The 21,949-nt window shown below is 38.4% G+C and overlaps 1 protein-coding gene across 3 annotated transcripts in view; it reads left to right on the forward strand.

Annotated features, from left to right (window-relative positions):
• Ssbp2 (single stranded DNA binding protein 2) overlaps positions 1 to 21,949 on the forward strand; it is a 259,016-nt gene that overhangs the window by 107,167 nt on the left and 129,900 nt on the right. For all 3 annotated transcript variants that reach the window (XM_035440490.1, XM_027401755.2, XM_027401753.2), the window contains exon 4: positions 9,395 to 9,479. In XM_035440490.1, coding sequence (XP_035296381.1) covers positions 9,395 to 9,479 — 85 coding nt within the window. The remainder of the gene's footprint in view (positions 1 to 9,394; positions 9,480 to 21,949) is intronic.

Here is a 21,949-nt window from a genome sequence, read left to right on the forward strand (position 1 = left end):
ATTGACAATGTATGGACTTAAGCTATTTAGATCTAAGCGTCCTTTTTCTAGTAGTGCGGTTGAGCTCAGGGTCTTGTGCATGCCGGGCAAATGTTCCACCACTGAGCTGTATCTTCAGACCTAAATTCTTAGCTGCCTTCTTCTAGATGTCATCAAGCCTTCTCACCATGACATCTTCATAGATGTGCTTCTGCTTATGACTGTAAAGTAGCATGAAAGTCATCAGAGACATCTGTTCACGTTGGACAAGTGGATAAGTGGATTAGAAGAGGAGGATTTCTAGTTACTCTCTTATTTTATTTCTTATGCCTATTTCATTTCACACTTCTTCAGTAAGTTAACCTAAATCTATAGCATGGTGGTCGATAATATCTTCCTGCATGCTTTGACTTTTTTTTTTTTTTTTTTGGTAGTAAACTTCAGCTTTTTACACCAGCTATCAGAAGGCCGACCTCTTAAACCAGCCATTTTTTCTTTTTCTTATTTTCCTGTGACTCAGAGATTCAGAAGAATACCTTGGCTTTGAACTTTTAAGTAACTTAATTTGGAGATATCAATTTAATAATAATTGACAAATAAACATTTTAGACTAATTTTGTATTCAATATTTTAATTTTGTTTTAGGTTTTTCCCCATAAAACTATCAGCATGTTCTTTCCAGCATTTGCTTCATATGTGTGAGTCATGGATGCTTAACAATTTTGAAGTCAAGGAGGTCTTCTGAGAACTGACAGAAAGCTATGGATCTACACTTCCAGAAAATGCCAGATTCATAAGCCTTCCTGATCCTTGTGTAAAGTGAAATTTTACTGAACACCATATTCAAATCCTGCAGATGTATGGCCCTCTGCTCTTAAGAATTTAGAGCTGGGCTTTATATCTGTGGTCTGATGAAGGAAGCAGGCCTAGATTTGTGTTATCTTTGATAGGAACCCTGCTGGTGTTGTGAGTCGAGAGTATTTGAGTACAGTTCAGCTCACTTATGTAGCCCAAATAAGACTAACCAGTGGAAGACTTGTAATTTTATAACTTCCTGCCATTTTTTTTAAAAAAAGATTTGACATTAGAATTGTCTTTTTGTTTCAGCCTGTTTACCAACTACTAATGAAAGTCAGTAGTGGGCTAGATAAACGAGTCAAGATATAACTGTGTGTGTGTGTGTGTGTGTGTGTGTGTGTGTGTGTGTGTGTGTGTGTACAATAGAAGTACAAGAGCAGCACTCACAATAGTGGGAAGAGAAAGAAAGGCCATTTCAGAGGAAGTAAATCGAAGCTGAACTGAAAGTTACATGAGGGAAAGTCCAAGGGCAAAGAATAGTTACTGTAGAATCACAAGAGGGGGTTAATTGGACACTCAAGGAATAGCAGGTAGTTTGAACCAGTTGCTGTCGAGGTTACAGTACTAGGAAAAGTTAGTATACACAGCTAGGAAAAAGGCAGAGGGCGTATTAGGAAGTTGTGAGTCAATGGAGGATTTTGGACTTACTGCTCTGACATTGTGTGTGTGTGTGTGTGTGTGTGTGTGTGTGTGTGTGTGTGTGTGTGTGTGTTTGTTTTGCTTTTGTTTTTCAAGACAGGGTTTTTCTGTATTTGGAGCCTCTCCTGGAACTCACTGTATAGACCAGGCTGACCTTACAGAGATCCACCTGTCTGCCTACCGAGTGCTGGGATTAAAGGTGTGCACCACTAATGCATGGCCAACTGCCCTGACATTTTAAACAAAGTACATGTCATGATTAGTTTTGTGCTTTTAGACAAGTACTGGGTGTCAACATAGAGATGGATTAAAGCCGGTTGAGAACAGAGGTAGAGATTAGTTATAGGGTGCTTGTATAGATATTTAGCTGAAAAGTGATAAGGAGAGAGATCCCAGATAACAATTCGTCAGATCCTTCGACACGAACAAAGAGGTTTCCAGTTTAGATTTGAGTAATGGCATGGACAGTGATGCCATTGACAAGATAAAGAATACATTGGACAATGGGCTTTAGAAAAAAGAACATGCATTAGCTTGTATAGGTTAAATTTTGAGATATCCTGTTAAAGATGCTCTGTACAAAGTGAAAGATCTGGATCTGTAGCTCTGAGATACCTACATAACCATTTGGGAGTTAGCAGCCCAGACCATAAAATAGACAAAGAGTTCAGAGATGATGTTATCCAGTAGAACAAAAAAGAACAAGAGTTGGGGTCAGATGGGTGAAGAGATAGCTGACAGTTGTTGGGGTGCCTTTAAAGGGACATCTTGAACCTGGACCCTTCTCTCTCTTGCTGTGTCTCTCTATCTTCTCTCCTTTCTTTGTCCTGCTGCCTTCTGGCAAGCAGTTTTCTTCTATTGGATGGACATCGGCCTTACCATTAAACCACAGATCCAAGTGGCCACTGTTCAGAACCTCTGAAACTGGCATCCTAAACAAGTCCTTCTACTCTTAAGTTGATTTTTTTGATGTATTTGGTACAGTAATGAAGAGCATTTTAACTTATGGTGGTAGGAAATTTAGAAGACCACTGTAGTTAGTTTTTCAGCATGAACGTTACCCCAAGTAGTTGAAGAATGTGATGGACATATGTAATGTTTCCAAAGCTAACATAAAGCACAACCTAAGTATGAAACATCAAAGGAATAGGAGAGGTGGCATAGAGGGATATATAGAACGCAGGCGCGCGCGCGCCTACACACACACACACACACACACACACACACACACAGAGTAGTGGGATATATAGGGCAACACATACACACATACATGCACACATGCACACACAAGAGAAATGAGAGCCAACAGCCTGTAGGAGGAGAGGAATTTACGATTGAGAGGGAAGCACATGATTTAAATCTTCAGTCTCAATTCTCACCTCATCTCCCTAGTCGCTGGTTGTCTGTCCTGTTCGTCCCACAGCAGAACACAGCATTTCCAGATTGTCTGTTACCTTCCTTTAAATACTCCTTGAAGATTTACTTCCCATTTATACTTGTGAATCATGTTCCCACTACTTCCATTAATTTTAAAAAATAAAAATTCCAAAAACTTCTTTCGAGTTAAATATTTTTTAAACCTATGGAATTTGAAAACACAGGCTTAAAAAAAAACTGCCATTTGATGGCTTAATTAAAGAAACTATGCATTTTAATTTAATAACAAAAATATAAACTACCTTTTAAAAGAACTTTAGTCCTATAAATTTATAGTCCCCACAAACCCTATAAAATAGATATCCCAACAAGATGCCACTGGAGAAGACTACTTTTTCCTTTGCAAACATTTTCAATTGGAGATAAAGCCTTGGTTAGGAGTGGGAGCCCTGTCCTCTTAACTGCACAGGGCGGGGACCCTGTCTGACTTGAAACTGCACTGGGGCAGTGCATGCTGCCACCAGTTCTTGATATGTGCATCAGTTTGGTTCTGTCTGAGAAGACTGTTCCTTTGGAATCACCCGTGTCCCTTCTGGCTCTTAGCATGCTGTACCTTGTAGGTGAGGCTCACCTCTTAGACTTTTGTTAGACTTCCCAAATTTTTCATTTCCAGCTTTATTTCAGGTTGGGTTTTCTTTATGGACCCTGTTTCTGCTCCATGTCTTGAACTGTTTTCATTATTTCATTCCACAGTTTTTTCACAGACTTTATTAAGGGATTTATTCATATAGTCACTAAGGTCCTTGCACACATTCCTAACTGCTATTTTGAAGTCCTTGTCTTGTGCTTTAGCTCTTTTTCATTTCTCAGGCCTACAGTAGTAGGTTCTTGATGGCAGACTGTTGTCTTGGCTTTTCATTCTTGTTTCCTAATGGTGTCTAGGCAGTGATGGCTGAGATGGTTCTAGGAGTTGATGTCTTGTCTTGTTTTGGTTTGGCATTATATCCTTCCCCTGACCTCTGCTGCCCTCTTTGGATCTTAGGAAAGCATGGCTGTGGATTCCCTTGTAGAGAGTGCTTCTGTAGACCAGTGGGTGTCCTAGAGGAATAGAGGTGGGCTAGGAGAAAAGTCTTAGAGGGACTATGGGAAAGAACTAAGGGGATCCTGTTCATACAAAGAATCAGGGCCCCCGGGAGTTGGGGTTGTATTTGGAGCAGGACCTTCTGCAAGGATGCTGCAGTAGGACAGAGACTATGTTTGGAGTGACAGGGATTAAAGGGCTGGGGGTGGGGTAGGGGTACTATGTCTGTACCAAGTGTTGAAGTTGGAATGAGGTTGGCGGAGGGCCATCTGCAAGCAGGCTGCTTACAGGCTTGGGGGTGTTAACAGGAGTAATTGAAATGGAGACTAGAAAGGAGATTGCAAATCACCTACCTGAGTCCCAGTCTGGTATGGCTACTGGGGGTCCCATGTAGAAAGTGAGGAAGCAGTGGTGGCACACCCTTTTAATCTCAGCATTAGGGAGACAGAGGCAGGTGAATATCTGTGAGTTTAAGGCCAGCCTGGTCTACAGAGTGAGTTCCAGTACAGCCAGGACAACACAGAGAAACCCTGTCTTGAAAACAAACAAACAAAAAACCCAAACAAACAGAAAAAAAGGAAAGAAAATGTTTCTAGGTATCTGGTGTTATCACAGAGGAATGGGAATGGGCTAGAAGGGTGGAAGGGAGATCTGAGACGGTCAGCAGGAAGGACCAAAGCTGGAGCTACACCAAGGGCCAGTGGAGTCCCCAGGGAACATAGCATGTTCTTTACCATAGATTTACCATAGAGATGATTGACTTTCTTAGTAGTATCTTTAAGACTTGAGACATGTTTCTGTATCATATGTCAAGATTGGCAGCATTCATGTTGTATGTATGAAGAAGGCCTCAGGAATATTTCCTCTTCTAAGTTGTATCAACATCAAGGCGTCCTTGGACCACTGGCAGCTGCAGGGAAGGTGAGGGTATGGTTATCATAGGATCCTTCTAAATAGAAGTAGAGTATAAAGATCAAAAGTAGGATAATGATGTTTAGTGTCTTACCTGTCATTCTTATAATAACTGATGAACACTCATTACTGTAGTTACACAGAAGCAAAATGATGTAATAATTAAAAGTTTAAGCCCAGGTCTCTCGCCAAGTAACTCTGTGATCTTAGGGAAATAATCTAATTTGTCTAAGTTTAAATTAAAAATGATGGTAATAATTAGGATCAAATGCAGGACTGTGATAATATAATGTTTGAATTTAACATAGACTCAATAGATGCTAACTTACTTCTCTTTAAAATATGAATTTATCATTAATGCAGGAACATTATAAGAATTCTATAAAATAGAACAAAATGTACTACTTTAAAAGCTATTAAATTCTCTTTACTGTTGTTAAAGTGCACGTTTGTAGAAGTCCTAAGGGGAAGAATTGAGTATGTATTTTTATGTAAAGTACCCTTGGTCTTGTGAATAAGTAGTTTTGTTCAACAGAGAGTATGTTTGTATGCTTTCTGCTAGTGTAACAAATGCCCGGGACAATCATCTTACAGAGAGAAAAGAATGACTTTGTGGCTTACAATTTTGGAGATGGGAGCCTATGGCTTATTGGTTCATTGTCTTCCAACCTGAGGTAGCTCATCATGACTGAAGCACATGATGGAGCAGCCATTTTTCCTAATGGTTTGAAGAGCAGCATCTGGTGTCTCACGGTCCCTTTCAAGGGTACCAGAAGACAGCCTTACTAGGCCCCATCTTTTAAAGCCTCTCCCATGTCCCCACACCCTGTCCCTACCAAATAGTGCCAAGCTGGGTAAGCTTTTAACACATAGAACATTACACATCCAAACTATTATAGGGATTATGACCACCTAACATTTATTTATATATGACCACTCAAAGAGAAATGACTTTCAGAGCTGTGTATACTTGAAATTTTTTTTTTCAGAAAAAAAATTTCCCATAGGGATTTTTTTTGCTTCTCTTTTATTTTTCAAATTTCTGCTTTTAGAAAGTCTACCATCTAGTTACTGTAATAAAGTCCTATTTTCTGGGCCACATGTTGACTGATTACTAAACTTTATAGATTCCTGGCAACCATTTTGTTTTTGTGTTTCCTTCACATGTTAAGCTAGTTAAGTCATGATGGAATCATGTTCTCAGGGATGGAAGTGTAAACTATTTTTGGGAAAACCATAAATTTGAGGATTAAGTTTATTTTTGTTGATTTACATTGGAAAGACTTTAATTATAAATCTAATAAATGATATAAATCCAAATATTTTATCACTTGGTAAGTTTTGCTTCTGTTTATGTAGCTTTTGTCTTCGTTTATAGAATTCGCATTTTCTACTTCTTTCTCAGTGATAAACACAGTGTGTATATCTAAAGCATTAATTACCATGATGAGTTCACTGTATACCACAGATAATGCTCAAGACTCCAGCTTCTTAGTCTCTAGCACTGCAGGTTATAGAATTTGTCTCTACAGAAGTTCAGAATCCTGTGCTATTAGAGGTCTTGGGAACCAAGGAACAGTTCACAATAAAACCCCTTCAGGAAGGACAAATTAACTATTTCAGTGAATCTTCTTCTGGAGATAAATTCATTCCATATGCAGGCCCAAAGATTTTATGAAGTTTAATGATTTATGAAATACAGCTTCTGTATGTAGGAAATTTGGCAATTGAGCTATTTGCAGTTCAACTCATCACTACTTTAAAATTCAGTCAGCTATGTTGTATGTCTTTTTTCCCCATGGGCAGTATATGACATATATTCCAGATAAGATTTTAAATATTATTAGAAGAAAAAGTTTTAAATTTTGTTTTCAGTCTTTGAAGGATCAAGTTAGAGAGTTTCTGGCTTTAATGTCCTTATTATGGACTAAAACCTTCAGGTTTTTTTTGTTTGTTTGATTGCTAATGTAGCTTTTTTGTTCCCATATATTAGGTTGATAGTCACAGTGATATATGGCCTGTATCACTGTCAAAACATGATTGAGCCTTATAAAAAGATAGTTTTGAAGTATCTTTACCACTCATAGTTAGTAGAGCTCAACAAACATAGTTATAAAGTAGATAATGCCTTATTCAAACATGAATATTCTAACATTGACACTTTCCCTATTTGGGTTTTAATTTTATTTTCAAAGTTTCATGATATGTATCTTTGATCATTATAGTCCTAAATATAAATACTCGTAATAAATATAGTTTCTAAAATAAAACATCCAATTTTATGAGCGTTCTTTGACATACTTTTTCCTATCTTTTCCTGGCTTCCCTTGGCTATATAATCTTTGACTCCATAGGATAAACGGTGTGAATGCATGTGTCCTAGTTTGCTTCTCTGCTGCTGACTAAAAGCAGCTTGAGGAGGAAACGGTTTATTTGGCATAACTTTAGGTCACCATCAGTCCATCCCAGAAGGGCCAAAGCAGGATCTCAGCAGAGATGGTTCTTACTGGCTTGCACCCTCTGATTTGCTTAGCTACCTTCTTATTCAACTCAGAGTACTGGCCCAGTAGGACCCTCCCACATCAATCATTAATTTAAAAAATACCCCACAGACATGTCTACAGACCAATCAAAAGGAAACCATTCCTCCATTGAGTCTCTCTTTTCCCAGGTGACTCTATAGTTTGTGTCAAGTTGACAATACTAAGCAGTATAGTATAGAGAGAATTTACACTTATCTGAGGTACTATATGAGATAGCCTAGGACAAGGCTTGTTGTCATTAAAAATGTTTTGTGGGGCAGGCACTTTTTTGCCTTTATTAAAAAAGACCATATTTCTCTAAAGTAACAAATATGACCTTATTTTTATATTTTATTAACTTGATGATTATCTAAAAACTTAAACCTATAAACTTTTTATTGCACACTAAAATTGTTAAGGGAAAAATAGAACAGTGTTAATGTTATGAGATAAATATTTATGTGTGTAAATAAAAATTCTTAATAGTTTTTAGAACATGTTCAGTGAAAACAATAATTGTGTAATCTGGTCTTTTAAATATAATATTCCAAGCAAGGTGCAATAGAACATGACTACAATCTCAGCACTTGGAAGGTGGGGGCTGAAGGGTTAGGAGTTCATTGTCATCATTGCTTACAGAGAGTCTGAGAACAGGCTAGGTCAGATGAAACTTTCTGTCAAACAATAGAAAAGCTAAATAAATAAATAAAGTTACAGAGTAACTTACAGGAGAGGTCTTAGGACACTTGCCAGCAAATGAAGGGTATTTGAGAATAAGAAGAAATACTGAGCTGCTTATCATGATGCTTATCATTCTGTGACTGTAACTAAACACTTTGCTTTTAGGGTTTTACATTTCCTTCAGAAGATGAAAATGAGTAATCATAGGATACTATACTTGATGCACACCTTACCCTTGTGGTAGTCCAGCGCTATCTCTGAATATCCATACTTTTTAATTTTGGTAGGGCTCTGGGGAAGCCATATACAGTTTTAATAGCTTTCATTCTTGTCAGAATATTGAACTCAACTTACTTTTTGTCTTTTATTTCTTCTTTGTATTTCTCTCTTATTGTAGGATTTTAATAAGAAGGAAAATAGATTTTCCACTTAGTGGAAAAAGGAATAATAAATACATAAGACACTGAAGGGGCGACAGTGCTTAGCCCCTCAGCCCTACTGAGTTTACTATCTCCTCCACCAGGCTTACAGGGTTTTCTTGTTGAGGAGAGAAAGAGCTGGACTAAAGGATGCTACAAAGGCCAAAGGTTACTATGCCCTTACACAGATTACAGTTGGAAACATAATGTATCAGACTGCCCATTCCTTACTCTCTGGAAGACATGTTTGTGCTGTGTGATTTAATCTCAAAAGTCAAACCATGTGGAGGAGGAAATTATTTCTGACCAGTCTTCCACAACTGGTAAGCAGCAGCCAGCCTCTGCCCTGCTCTGATGGCTGTGTTCTTGACCATGTGGTTTTGTGTACCTTTCACATCATAGACTTGAAAAGTGGACTAAAATGACTTGAAGAACTTTTTTTCATAGCAGCCCTCTAACATCTGCTTACCATGATTCTCAATCCTTGCTTATGCCTATGAAATGGACAGTAAGATTCCTTGCAAAAGAGTAACTTATTAATTACAGTAGGACATCATTTCTATTTCTGTTCTTCATGGGAAAGTTGACTGAAGCATTATTTCAGCTAATTGTCAGGCATGTGAAGAGCCAATTTTGAGAACAAAGGTTTTCAACAGCTTATTCATAAGGGTTTGTTCCTCAGGACAGGACAAAAAACAGGTTTTAAAATTCTTTATTCTTTTAGGAAATGCTTAAATGTTTGGAAAGATGTTTAGGTAAATGCAGTTATTCACTGAAGAACTCGACTAAATTTAAATCTTTCAGAGAAATAATACTTGTCCTGAAGAAGAAAGGGTTTGTGTAAAGAGTTATGTGTTTTATGTTTGTTGAATTGTGATTTCTCATTATATTAATGATTTTCTTAATGTTCCATAATTACTTTTCAGTGTATTTTGGGATCTCTACTGTGCAGCTCCAGAGAGACGGGAAACATGTGAACACTCAAGTGAAGCAAAAGCCTTCCATGATTATGTAAGAGAACTTATGCTTTGAAAACAAAGTTTTATTGCCAGTTTTCTCTCTAACCAACGCTCTTAAAATAATATGGTCCATTTAACCTTAGAAAAAGGTGCTTGATATTTGTTGACACTTAGAGAGTAGGGATAACTCGTGGCTATGAAAGGTTCTTATCATTAAGCATGTATGACTTGTAAAATCTTAGAACTGTGCACACACACACACACACACACACACACACACACACACACACACACACACAATTTTGTAATCACAGTCTGTCTGCATTAACTTTTGGGAGGTAGGTGGGTGGGAGGGAGTTGCTGGAGATTAACCCCAGGGCCTCACACATGCTAGGCAAATTTTCTACTACTGAAATTTCAAACGTATATTAATGAAACAGTGCTTCTTTATTTTCAAAAGAAATTCATCTTAAGCTTTGTGTAAATGGTAAGCTCTTTTGCACAAAAGACAAAAAATACTGAATTAAAAATAAAGAACGACTTTTACCAAATGTACAGAATTCAGTGCCTCAATTAAAATTTATTTGAATCAAAGGAAATATTAGAGAAGAGACATAAAAATTCCAGGCAAAATAAAATGTGATTTATTAAAAAAGATTGTTAAAGATGGGCAGCAGACCCCTTGGCTTAAATATGCTTTAGAAATACAAACCTAGCTTTAAAAGTCAGATTATATCATGGGAAAATTTCTTCAGGGAAAAGTTGCATGTAAGACGGTCCTGTGAGGGCTTTTTGTGGAACTGATCAAGGCGAAATATCGATTGTATCTGGGATGGAGGAGATTCTTCCTTCTTTTTCTGACAATAGTCTCCAGTCTCGAACCTGAAGAAGTACCTGCTGGCATATCCTTAATACAATGGAAGGGTTACATGTCTTGGTGGCAGAGGGTGGCATCATCCTGTGCAAACCTTTAAAACCAGAACTAGGTCTCAAACCAGAAACATGCTTTGTTCTTCGAAAGGAAAAAACAGTTTAATACCAAGAGAGTTGTCCAAGAAAATCCTAGCCCCTAAAGTAGTTCTATAAGAGTATGCAGACTTGAGAGGGTGTGGCAGTTCTGTGCCCTAACTGATAGTTCCTTTGTACCCAGAAGCTCCACATGAGTAGAAAAGCTCCTAGGGACAAGGACAGGGAAGGACTGCTGCTGCACACAAGGAAAGGAGAAACAAGCAATGATCCCCTGTACTCAGCATACAGTATTTATCCCAACAGTGTTTGTTTTACCTTTTTTTACACTTAAGGACAGAAAAGTAGAACACTGTTCCAACCATGAAGATTCTAGGGAATCTGGATTGAGTTGGATTCCCCATCTCTCTTATCTCTTACACCAAGAGAGACACATGTAGAGACTCTGTTACCAGTAAGTTGTAATCCTACCTACTCATTTTAAAAACTGGATGGCACTAGAAAGAGCCAGTGCTCTATTACTAAATGACTTTTAATACCTCACATTCTACAGCTTAAGAAAATAGTTGGGTCCAGAGAGATGCCTCAATCACTGGGAGGACTAGGTGGTCTCCCAGAGGCCTGAGTGTGGTTCCCAGCACTTTTTTTTTGGTACCTCACAGATGTAATTGGACACTTTTATGCATTCTGCTGGTCCCCCGGACCAGTTTCTCTCTTCCCACTGGGTCCCTGCAGTCTCTTATAAAATAACCACTCAGATCCTTAATATATATTTATAATTGGCCAATGGCTTAGACTTATTACTGGCTAGCTCTCTCTTTCTCTCTTACAAATTCCCTCATTTCTACTAGTCTGTGTATCACCACGTGACTAGGCTTACTGGTGATGCCCTGACATCCTGCCTCCCCAGGGGCTACCTGGCATCTCTCGACTCTGCCTCTTTTCTTTTTGTATCTCTGTTAAGATTTCGCACCTGGCTTTACTCTGCTTAGCCATTGGCAGACATAGCTTTATTCATCAACCAATAAAAACAACACATATTCACTGCATACAGACGGACATCCCGAATCATCTCCCCCTTTCTGTCTAAATAAAAAAGGTTTTAACTTTAACATTGTAAAATTAAATATAACAAAACAGTTATCAAGCAAGAATTATAGTTAACAATATTTAATCCAGGGTATCTGACACTATCTTCTGGCTTCCACAGTCACCTGTGTAGACACACACCACCCCCCCCCACACACACACTCTACAGCCCTACCCTTAAAATAAGAAACCAATTCCATAGTGTGGGAAGATCTACCCTACTGTTCACCATTGAGACTATATGGGGAGTACTGACCTCATTTAGAGAATGATTTTAGAAACAATAGATAAAGAAAGCCCCTTGCACTGTCACAGCTGCCTTTATCATCTTTGCATTCACATTGGCTTCCTGAGCATCGATGTTTATAACTTTTATGTTTTTAGAAATTCACTTATTTTCTGGAACTCAATTAGGAAACTTTGGCAAGTATTTCCTGGTTCTTGAATAGTGTCAGTTTCTGAAGTAGACCAGCATAGCTTATGTCTCATGTTTACACAAGGGTTTGAAAGATTGGGGAAGAAGAGTCTGGAGAGAGGGCATGCAGAAAGATCTCAGTAATATTCTAACATGTCATGTTTCTTAGAGTCCACTATGCAGTCATTGCCATATGATAATTGATGTGTCTTGCTGATTTTCATGGTAGTGCCCAAGGAAGCATTCTGAAATACATTTTCTTCAATGGCTGAAATCTTTAAAATGAATTAGTTTGTTTATTAACTTTCAAATGAACTTACTTGTACATGTATATTATCAGATGATTAAAATCTGCCTCATTTTTATTAGCTTTTATCTGCATGATTCAAGTAAAAATGACCATTTTTTAAAAATATGAATGATAGAAACTGAAAAAGTAAATAATTAATATAATCCCCTAACTAAAATGTTAATTATCTTTTTTCCCATTTTTTTAAAATTTAAATTAGAAACGAAATTGTTTAACAAACAAGATGTCAATCCCAGTTCCCTCTCCCTCCCCTCCTCCCTTGCCCCCCCCCCACTAATACCCTACCTATCCCATACCCTTTCTGCTCCCCAGGGAGGGTGAGGCCTTCCCATGGGGGATTATCAGAGTCTGTCATATCGTTTGGAGCAGGGCCTAGGCCCTCTCCCATGTGTCTAGGCTAAGGGAGTATCCCTCTATGTGGAGTGGGCTCCCAAAGTCCATTGGTATTCTAGGGATAAATTACTGATCTACCAAAAGAGGCCCCATAGATTTCTGAGGCCTCCTCACTGACACCCACATTCATGGGGTCCAGATCAGTCCTATGCTGGTTTCCCAGCTATCAGTCTGGGAACCATGAGCTCCCCCTTGTTCAGGTCAGCTGTTTCTGTGGGTTTCACCAGCCTGGTCTTGACCCCTTTGCTCATCGTTCCTCTCTCTGCAACTGGATTCCAGTTCAATTCAGTGTTTAGCTGTGGGTATCTGCTTCTGCTTCCATCAGCTACTGGATGAAGGCTCTAGGATGGCATATTAGTTAATTATCTTTGTATATTTGGGTAACATATCACTTTGGATTTTGTTTACAATATTTGTATAATTTACAGATGTATAGTGAATATTAATTTTATATTCAGGATAGTTCTTTAAAAACAATTTTTACTCTTTGGTAAATTTTTATTTCTCTTAAATTGGACAGTAAATTTTTGGCAAAATGAAGCCAGGTGGTAGTGACACACACATTTAATCCCATCACTCAGGAGGCATAGACAGGTGGATCTCTGGGAGTTTCAGGACAGCCTGGTCTACAGAGTGAGTTCCAGGACAGGCTCCAAAGCTTCACAGAGAACCCTGTCTCCAAAGCAAACAAACAAACAAACAAAAATGGCAAAATGAAACACTAGCTATAAGATGGATATATATTTTTCTACAACCATATTAGGCTTTCAGTGTTTCTCATGAAAGATAATCTTTGGGTTTTTTTTTGTCATGGGTAGGTATAAAATAAAAGAAATCTATAAACCAAATAGACATAACTCTGAACCATTATTCTAAGACATTTTATTGTGTCATTATTGACATACAAAAAGCTATAGATGAGTATACCTATTTAGCCAGTGCCATGAACTTACTCATTACCTGCAACAAGTTCTCTCTGCTTCTTTCCTTCTACTAAATTAAGAGTACTTAATGTATGATGTACTCTTGGGAGATTTTAAGTATGAAATTCAGTATCATTAATTATATGCTATATTTGTACAGTGTACTCTAGACCTTCTGTTGTTACAGGATTGAAGTTTTGTGCTTTGACCAAGGTCTTACCATTTCTCCTGGGATGGTGCAGCTCACATTCAGAGTGGGCCTCCTACTTGAGTTAAATCTCTCTAGAAATGTCTTTACAGACATGCACAGATATGTCACCTAGGTGGTATTCTAGCTCCAGCTAAGTTGACAGTCAAGATGCACTACCTCAGGTGCTTTTGTTCATGCTTTTGTGTTTCAAAAACATTATAAAAGTTCTTACTTAGAGACTGCTTATTTAGCCAAACCAAGTCATTTAATTAGGCAAGAAACCTGATCCCTATCAAGGCCAAGGTCATAAGGTAGTGTATAAATGCATTGTGCCATATCCAGGAAGGCTCAGGTTTTCCAAGTTCTCATAGAGTGTATTTCTAAATATAACTGGTAAAATTCTGTCTTCATTGTGGAATCATTAAGATTATTAAAAGTATAGTAAAAAGCTTATGATAGTTGATACAGCAGTGTGATTAAAAAGAAAGAATAGAAGAACGAACTTGGGACAATAATCCAGTGAAGCTGTTCTCATGCTCTTGTAAAAGGTTTAGCCCAGAAATAGAATGGTATCAAAGAAATTGAAAATAAAGAGTAGAATTGTAAATGTAAAACAATCTCTCTCTCTCTCTCTCTCTCTCTCTCTCTCTCTCTCTCTCTCTCTCTCACACACACACACACACACACACACACACACACACACACACACACACACCCCTGTAGTTAGGAGCTGAAACTTGGGGCATGAGGATAAAAAATCTCAAGACCTGGAAGAAGACCGCACAGAAAATAGACTAAGTTGTAAGAATGGGATAAGTTAATGAGGAAGTGCGGTTAAATAATAATTTAGACCTCGGCAGAGAAATTGAAGAAAAATGCTCACATTTAAGGAAGGATTATCAGATAGATGGATGGTGGTACAAGTCAGCGAGAAATAATAGACTGAATTAATATTCCCTAATTTGTATGTCCTATAATCTTGGAATGTTTCAGATTTGTTCCCTGTATCAGGGTGCTTCGAAATTGATCTCTGTATCTCAGAGCAGTAATAAAAATTGTTTGGTGTTAATGGTATGCCTTGGGCTCCTTGATATTCAAAAGGTTGTTGAGGTAACTCTATAGTTAACTATATTAATACTGGAGTGATTTTTATAGGCCACAGTTTCATTTTAGAAACCAGTCATGTATTATAGGGCAGAGGATAGATTCAGATATTGTAGGAAATAAAATATATCTAAGTGACTTTTGGCTTGTTTCTTCAAGTTTTGAACTTGGAATAATAGGTAGAGAGATCTCCCAGTATATTAGCACTCTTCCTTGCTGTTTTAGGAAGCATATATTAAACTGTCAGTTAAGTAAGAACAGTAGAAACGTAAGTTATGAACAGATTCATAGCCAAAGCATAATATTAGCTCTTAGAATATATTCCTTAGGGACATAAGCACACTTAAAAACTAAGAATATATGTCATGTTCAATGTGTTGTTTTCTTACTTACCTCATATTACCTCATACTCTGAACAAATGGTTGGAGGCCTGTTTCTTCTTGTTAGAGTCCCCCCCAAGCATGGCATAGTCCAGAGTCATCTTGAAATGAGGGAACTTCACCTGAAAAAATACCTCTATCAGATTGACATGTAGGCATGTTGTTGGGCATTTTCTTGATTAATGACTGGTGGAGGTCATGTGGCATGCTGTGAGAGGTGCCATCTCTACACAGGTGTTCTTGAGTGCTATAAGAAAGCAGATAGAGTAAGCTTCATTCCTCCTTGGCCTTTGTTCCTGTCTCTAGGTTCTTGCTTTGAGTCCTGCCCTGAGTTCTTAAATGGAATGTGATATGGGATATGTAAGTCAAATAAACCCTGTGCTCCCCAAGTTGATTTTGGTTGTGGTCTTTATCACAGCCAGAAAGAGCAAACCAGAATACTTTCCTTTCCTTTCCTTTTCCTCTTTTGTCTTTTGAGACAGGGTTTCTCTGTGTAGCTTTGTAGACCAGTTGGCCTGGGCTCCCTAGAAAGCTCTACCTCTAAGAAAAGCTAGGCTGTTCTGTTCTTTGAGAACATTGAGTTTGGTTTCTTCCACATCAGTGAATTTTTAAGAACAGATGTTGCTTAGGAAACTTTCCGCCTTTTAATACAAAAAAAAAAAAAAACTCATAATTACCCAGGCAGCATTTAGATTGTTCTTCATAAAGAACTTTTAATACAAAAACCTCACACGTACCCAGTCAGCCCTTAGATTGTTCTGGGTAAAGAAATGGACTCAGATGGACCATCTATTGGTCTTGTGCTCACTTTTCAAATAAGTGTCATTGCAAACTTTCTTTGATGCCTATATATTTGGCTTCTGTTTCCCATGTTACATTCCTACTGTTGTTATTTTGTAAAAGCTTAAAAATATAATAAAAGAAACCATGAGATGAAAACTGGCACTATGAAACATGAAGCTACTTATACATGTCAATCCCAGTTCCCTCTCCCTCCCCTCCTCCCCTGCCCCCCAACCCCTTTCTGCTCCCCAGGGAGGGTGAGGTCTTTCATGGGGGATCTTCAAAGTCTGTCATATCTTTTGAAGCAGGGCCTAGACCCTCCCCTGTGTGTCTAGGCTGAGAGAGTATCCCTCCATGTGGAGAGGGCTCCCAAAGTCCATTCATATACTAGGGATAAATACTGACCCACTACCAGAGGCCCCATAGATTGACAAGACCTCCAAACTGATATCCTCACTCAGGGGGTTTGCAATAGTTTTATGCTGATTTCCCAGCTATCAGTCTGGGGTCCGTGAGCAACCACTTGTTCAGGTCAGCTGTCCCTGTGGGTTTCTCCAGTCTGGTTCTGACCCTTTTGCTCATCACTCCTCCCTCTCTGCAACTGGATTCCAGAGTTCAGCTCAGTGTTTAGCTCTGGGTATCTGCTTCTGTTTCCATCAGCTACTGGATGAAGGCTCTACGATGACATATAATGTAGTTAAAAATCTCATTATTGGAGAAGGTCATTTAAGATAGTCTCTCAACCACTGCTTAGACTGTTAGTCAGGGTCAAACTAGATCTCTGGACATTTCCCTAGTGCCAGAATTCTCTTTAAACCTATAATGGCTCCCTCTATTGTGGTATCTCTTTCCTTGCTCTCCTCAATTCTTCCCCTGATTAAATCTTCCTGCTCTCTCTTCCTCTCCCCTCCTTTTTTCCCCCTCTCTTTCTTCTAGTTCCCTCTCCCCTCCCCCATGCTCCCAATTAGCTCAGGAGATCTTGTTTCTTTCCCCTTCTCTGGGAATGGGGGCATGCTTGTCTCTCTTAGGGTCCTCCTTGTTTCCTAGCTTCTCTGGCAGTGTGGATTGTAGGCTGGTACTCCTTTGCTCTATGTCTAAAATCCATATGAGTGAGTACATACATGTTTGTCTTTTTGTGAGTGGGTTACCTCGTCCAGGATGGTTTCTTCTTCCATCTGTTTGCCTGTGAATTTCAAGATTCCATTGTTTTTTTATCCTGACCTTTTTTTTTTTTTTTTTTTTTGAGACAGGGTTTCTTTGTGTAGTCCTGGTTGTACTGGAACCTTTTTTTTTTTTTTTGGTTTTTCAAAACAGGGTTTCTCTGTGTAGCTTTGGAGCCTATCCTGGCACTCTCTCTGGAGACCAGGCTGGCCTCGAACTCACAGGGATCTGCCTCCCAAGTGCTGGGATTAAAGGCATGCACCACCAACGCCTGGCTGTACTGGAACTTTTTATTATAGACCATGATGGCCTCAAACTCACAGAGATCTGCCTGCTTCTGCTTCCAGAGCAGTGGCACCTGGGAGGATAGATGTTTAATTAGGAAGTGACTATCAGTCATGGAGAAGGAGAAAGTATGTTTTGTTTTGGAATAGACATGAACTGTTGTAAACAAAGGGAAGACTTTAGAATATTGGTATTTTAAGTAACCTTCATATTTTGATAGATTCAGAAGCAGTTGTAAGAAATATTAAGAGAACTCATATACCATTTCAACAATTTGCCCTTATGGTAACATCTTATAAAATACTAATATTATAATCAGACTGGATGTTGACTTTGATATAGTCTACTGAATTTATTGAGATTTACAAATGTATATGTGTACTCTAGTGTGTGTTTAACTTTTATCATAGATTATATTTGCAAATCTATCTACCAGTTAAGATACTGAGCAAGTATGCCTCCTCTGGCCTTTTTATGTCTCGAGTCACCTCTTCAATCTGTTCTCATTCCATGCCAAATCTACACTAGAGATGTATAATGATTGTCTACTCTAAATTCAAGATTTATCCGTTAACAAATTAACATTTATATTAGTAAAGAATACTTTAAATTTAGCTTTCCATTTTTTCCCATTCTGTCTAGGGGTAGCTCACAGTGTAAGGGCATCATATGAGTATTCTCAGATACTCTGAGGAGAGTGCAGGGCCCTTTACTTTTATATTAAGAACATGGTTGTTTTTATTCTCTATTGCTCAGAATATTCAGTCAAATTAACTATGAAAGTCATATGGGAAGCATTTCTTAAGAAAGACGGTTTTCTTGGATGATCTAATATTTATTCATTTTGCTGTTTTGTTGCTACAGTAAGAAAAATGAGCAAAATAATTTGTAAGGAATTCAGCATTTTTGCTTTAGATACTATGTATTTCAAAACTTTTGATTACCAAATTATTTCTGGCTTCTATCTTTTCCTGTTTTTCTTATGTATGCAGCTGTTCCTTACAATTCTTTCCGGTAATTCTGAATTATTTAACACAATGCCAGAATCATTATGGAAGATTGGTGTGAATCTTATTTTGTAACTAAAATGTGAGCAAAATCGAACACAGAGTTAATGTTATGGACCTTTAGTGCATCAGATGTGTATTTGTGGCCACAGAAATAATCTGAAGGCTAGTGCTGCAACTGATTTATCTAGTGTTTACTCTGTGTCTTGTGTTATACTTTAATGTACAAGTTTGACATTCTCAAATCTTTTTTAAAGTTTTGTTCTTTTCTTTAATTAGAAGCATATTTATTGATGCTGTAAAGTGCAGTAGGAGATGCTAAGGAGCTAGCTTGGAAACAGAAGCTCAGCCTTGAGGAGCTTCTTCCCATGGGGACACCAGTCAGTAGGTGCTGAGCAGAGCAGAGCCTGCTCTTGGAGATGAGTGGACATCAGACTGTGGGGACCTTGGAGGGTGAGCTTTAATCCAGTCTGCAGATAGTTTCCTAAGTGCAGAGCAATGTATTTTTTAAAAAATTCTCAGCCATCAGTGTGCAGCATATTGAGGGAAGCAAAACTAGAGAGAAGGATGCATATGGACTCTATTCCACTTGCTCTGTCTGCATCTCTAGTCAATCCAAACAGACTAAAGGAATCACCTTGTCTACCTTGGTCCAAGAACTGAGACAGGGTAGGCGGTGAGCTGGTCACTCCTCCACTGTGAGTACCCATGCATTTCTTTTGAATTTTTGACAGAAGTTTTCTCTTGAGATAGAATTCTTAGTTGAGTATGTTTCACTTTTATTCATCACCATGTTCTGTGTGTCAAATGTGATGTTACAAGTAGCTTGCTGTAATTCTTTACATTATATTCCTATCACACTCTTTTTTTGTGAAGTATGCCTTTCTTGTGAATGTCTTCAGGATTTTATGTCTTGAAATTTGAGTAGGATGATGTGTGTGAGTGTGATTTTCGCTTGTTTTCTCTGCTTGATATTTTCTAATATCAATAACAGTGTGTATATTTTATTGATTTTGAAAAATTCTCAGCTATGGGAAATGTTGAAAAGATGGATGGGGAGTGTGTCTCTGTGTGTGCACATCTGTGTGCAGGTTCACCCACCCCTACACAAATGTGCAGAGGCCAAAGGCTGATATTGGGTGTCTCTTACTATTCTTCTCCACCTTAGTTTTTGAGACTGGGTCACTCACTGAATCAAGAGCTTGCAGCTTGTGCATTGTAGACTGACTGCCAGCAAACTCCAGGTGTCTTCTTGATTCTGCCTCCCTAGCACTGGGATTTCAGACATGTTTTCACACCTGGCTGCTTCATGCATCTGGGCTTCTGAACTCAGCTCTTCATGCTTGTACAGCAAATATTTTTCCTACTGAGCTATTTTCTCCATATTACATTTTTATTTTTTCTGTAATTCCTTTCTCTTTCTTTTGGAGGATTATAATTATGCTACTCTTAGATAATCTTTCCTGATCACTCTCCCTTGCATTTCAGTTTGAGGCTGTTTTAGTATCATAGTTTATTTTTCACATTTTACTAATTAAAGTTTGAGAGTTTATACATATACATAATGTATACTGCCCACTCTCACCTCCACCATCTCACTCTCCTTGCCATCCTCTCTTTCCACAGTAAAGTTTTGTTTTGTGATCCAATCAGGGCTTCAACTTTAACTTCAACCAGGGCTGTTTGTATGTTCTTGGAGATATCCAGGTGTCCTCAGTGTGTATACAATTGAGGATGATTCTGCTCTCCAGAATCTGTCCAATTAGTTCATTAGTAAAGCAGAGGCCCACATGCTCCTCACCCACCATGACTTCACACAAGCATTGTTTGAGTTTTTAATTCACTGACTTCCTGAATTATGATTTGATTAATCATAGTCCTGATCTCTGCTACCATACTTTTTTACTTCAATTTGAATTCTTTTCATAGCTTCCATCTCTATTTTTTGGTTTGTGTTTAACCCTGTCTACTAGAGCCTCTTTTGTTTAGTTTTTGTTTGTTTTGTTCTTTTTTTACAGTGCTGAATCAAACCTAGAGTGCTGGGCAAGTTTTCTCACTCTCAGTTAATCCCTGGCTATCCTAGAACATTTAACATGTTTATTGTAGATATTATATTCCATGCCCTTTAGTTCCAATAACTTGTCTGTCAGTCTTTGGCTTCATTTCTTGGATGTGTTTATACTTTCATGCTCTTTTGTATGCCTCACACTGTTTGGTTAGAAGCAAAACATTTATAATTATTAGTAAAAACAGTTGTAAAATTATACTTGGGAAATGAACTTGATTCTAGTCCTTTAATGTGTTTCCTGATCTGAGTTGTTCACCATGGCTATAACATTTCTTTTTATCTGATTTTTGCTGGCTTGGTAGTGGGGAGGGGTGGAGTTGGCAAACTCTGTTCTATCTCAGCCTGTGACTTGGGCACAGCCCGTTTCCCTGTCTCAGGTAAGCACACCCTATCCAGTGGGAGGCGAGGTCTTGGTTCACAAAGTTTTCTAAGTTCCTTAGGTTGGGTTGATTTTATTTATTTTAGTTTTCCTTCTGTGTGGGTCTTGGCCTATGCTCTGAGAGCACTGTATACTCTGCTGTCTTTCAGTAGTTTAAATTCTGTGCATCTTTTTGGAGACAGAAACTGGAAGAAGCTGTTCTTCCAGCCCTCAAGACCTGTTATCTCAGGGAGTCTCTTTATTCTCTTGTTCCGCCTAGTTTTTCATGTGAGTACTTTGTGATATGTGTAGGAATCAGCCTCTAAGGGGATGAGCATTGTCATGGAGTTTGTGGCTCAAGGAAGTTCTGAATTGTTCAGCTAGTTCCTACTCAGTCTGTAGCAGTTAAAACTCTTAGCTTGAGCGCTTCACGACAGCCTGTGTCTCTAGCAGCCTCTTCATACATCAAAGGTGCATTGCATGTCCTGCTTTCCCTTGGAAGTCTCTGCCTTTCTTTACAGCAAATTCTGCAGTGAGTTCAGAACACTTCAGTTATTTTAGAAATAATCCTTTAGTGTTGGTTGTAGTACTGTTTTCTTCTTCTGATGCTTGAGCAAGTCCATCATACTTTGTCACACCTGATATCGCTAGCTATGCATTTACCTGAGAGCCACAATTCCCACCTTGCCTTTCTTTCTGATAGATTGTTTTTAAAAATCTCTGGTGAGAGCCTGATAATTCTTTCTAACATTTTTGCTGCTATCACAGACATATAGATCCAAAGCATTTTATGAGACTTAGGTTGAAATAACATACTGACGAGGAAAGGAAGCCCCTAATTTTTGGTGCTGGAGAGTAACCCAGGACTTCATGTATGCTATGTCCATGCTAGCACGGAACCACCAGCCAAGTGGTGCCAGTTCTTCTTTTATTCTACACCTATCACTCACCCAGTGGACTTCCCTCCAGCTTTTTAAAAGAGTCCTTGCTGTGGCATAGGTTGAAGTCATCCTTGAAGACCAGGATTCCTTACAGTGAATTAGCCACTAGGTTTTCTTTTTCTATTTTTTACCCATAAGTGCATTTATT

Source organism: Cricetulus griseus, chromosome 2, assembly GCF_003668045.3.
Source record: "Cricetulus griseus strain 17A/GY chromosome 2, alternate assembly CriGri-PICRH-1.0, whole genome shotgun sequence".
Lineage (NCBI taxonomy): Eukaryota > Metazoa > Chordata > Mammalia > Rodentia > Cricetidae > Cricetulus > Cricetulus griseus.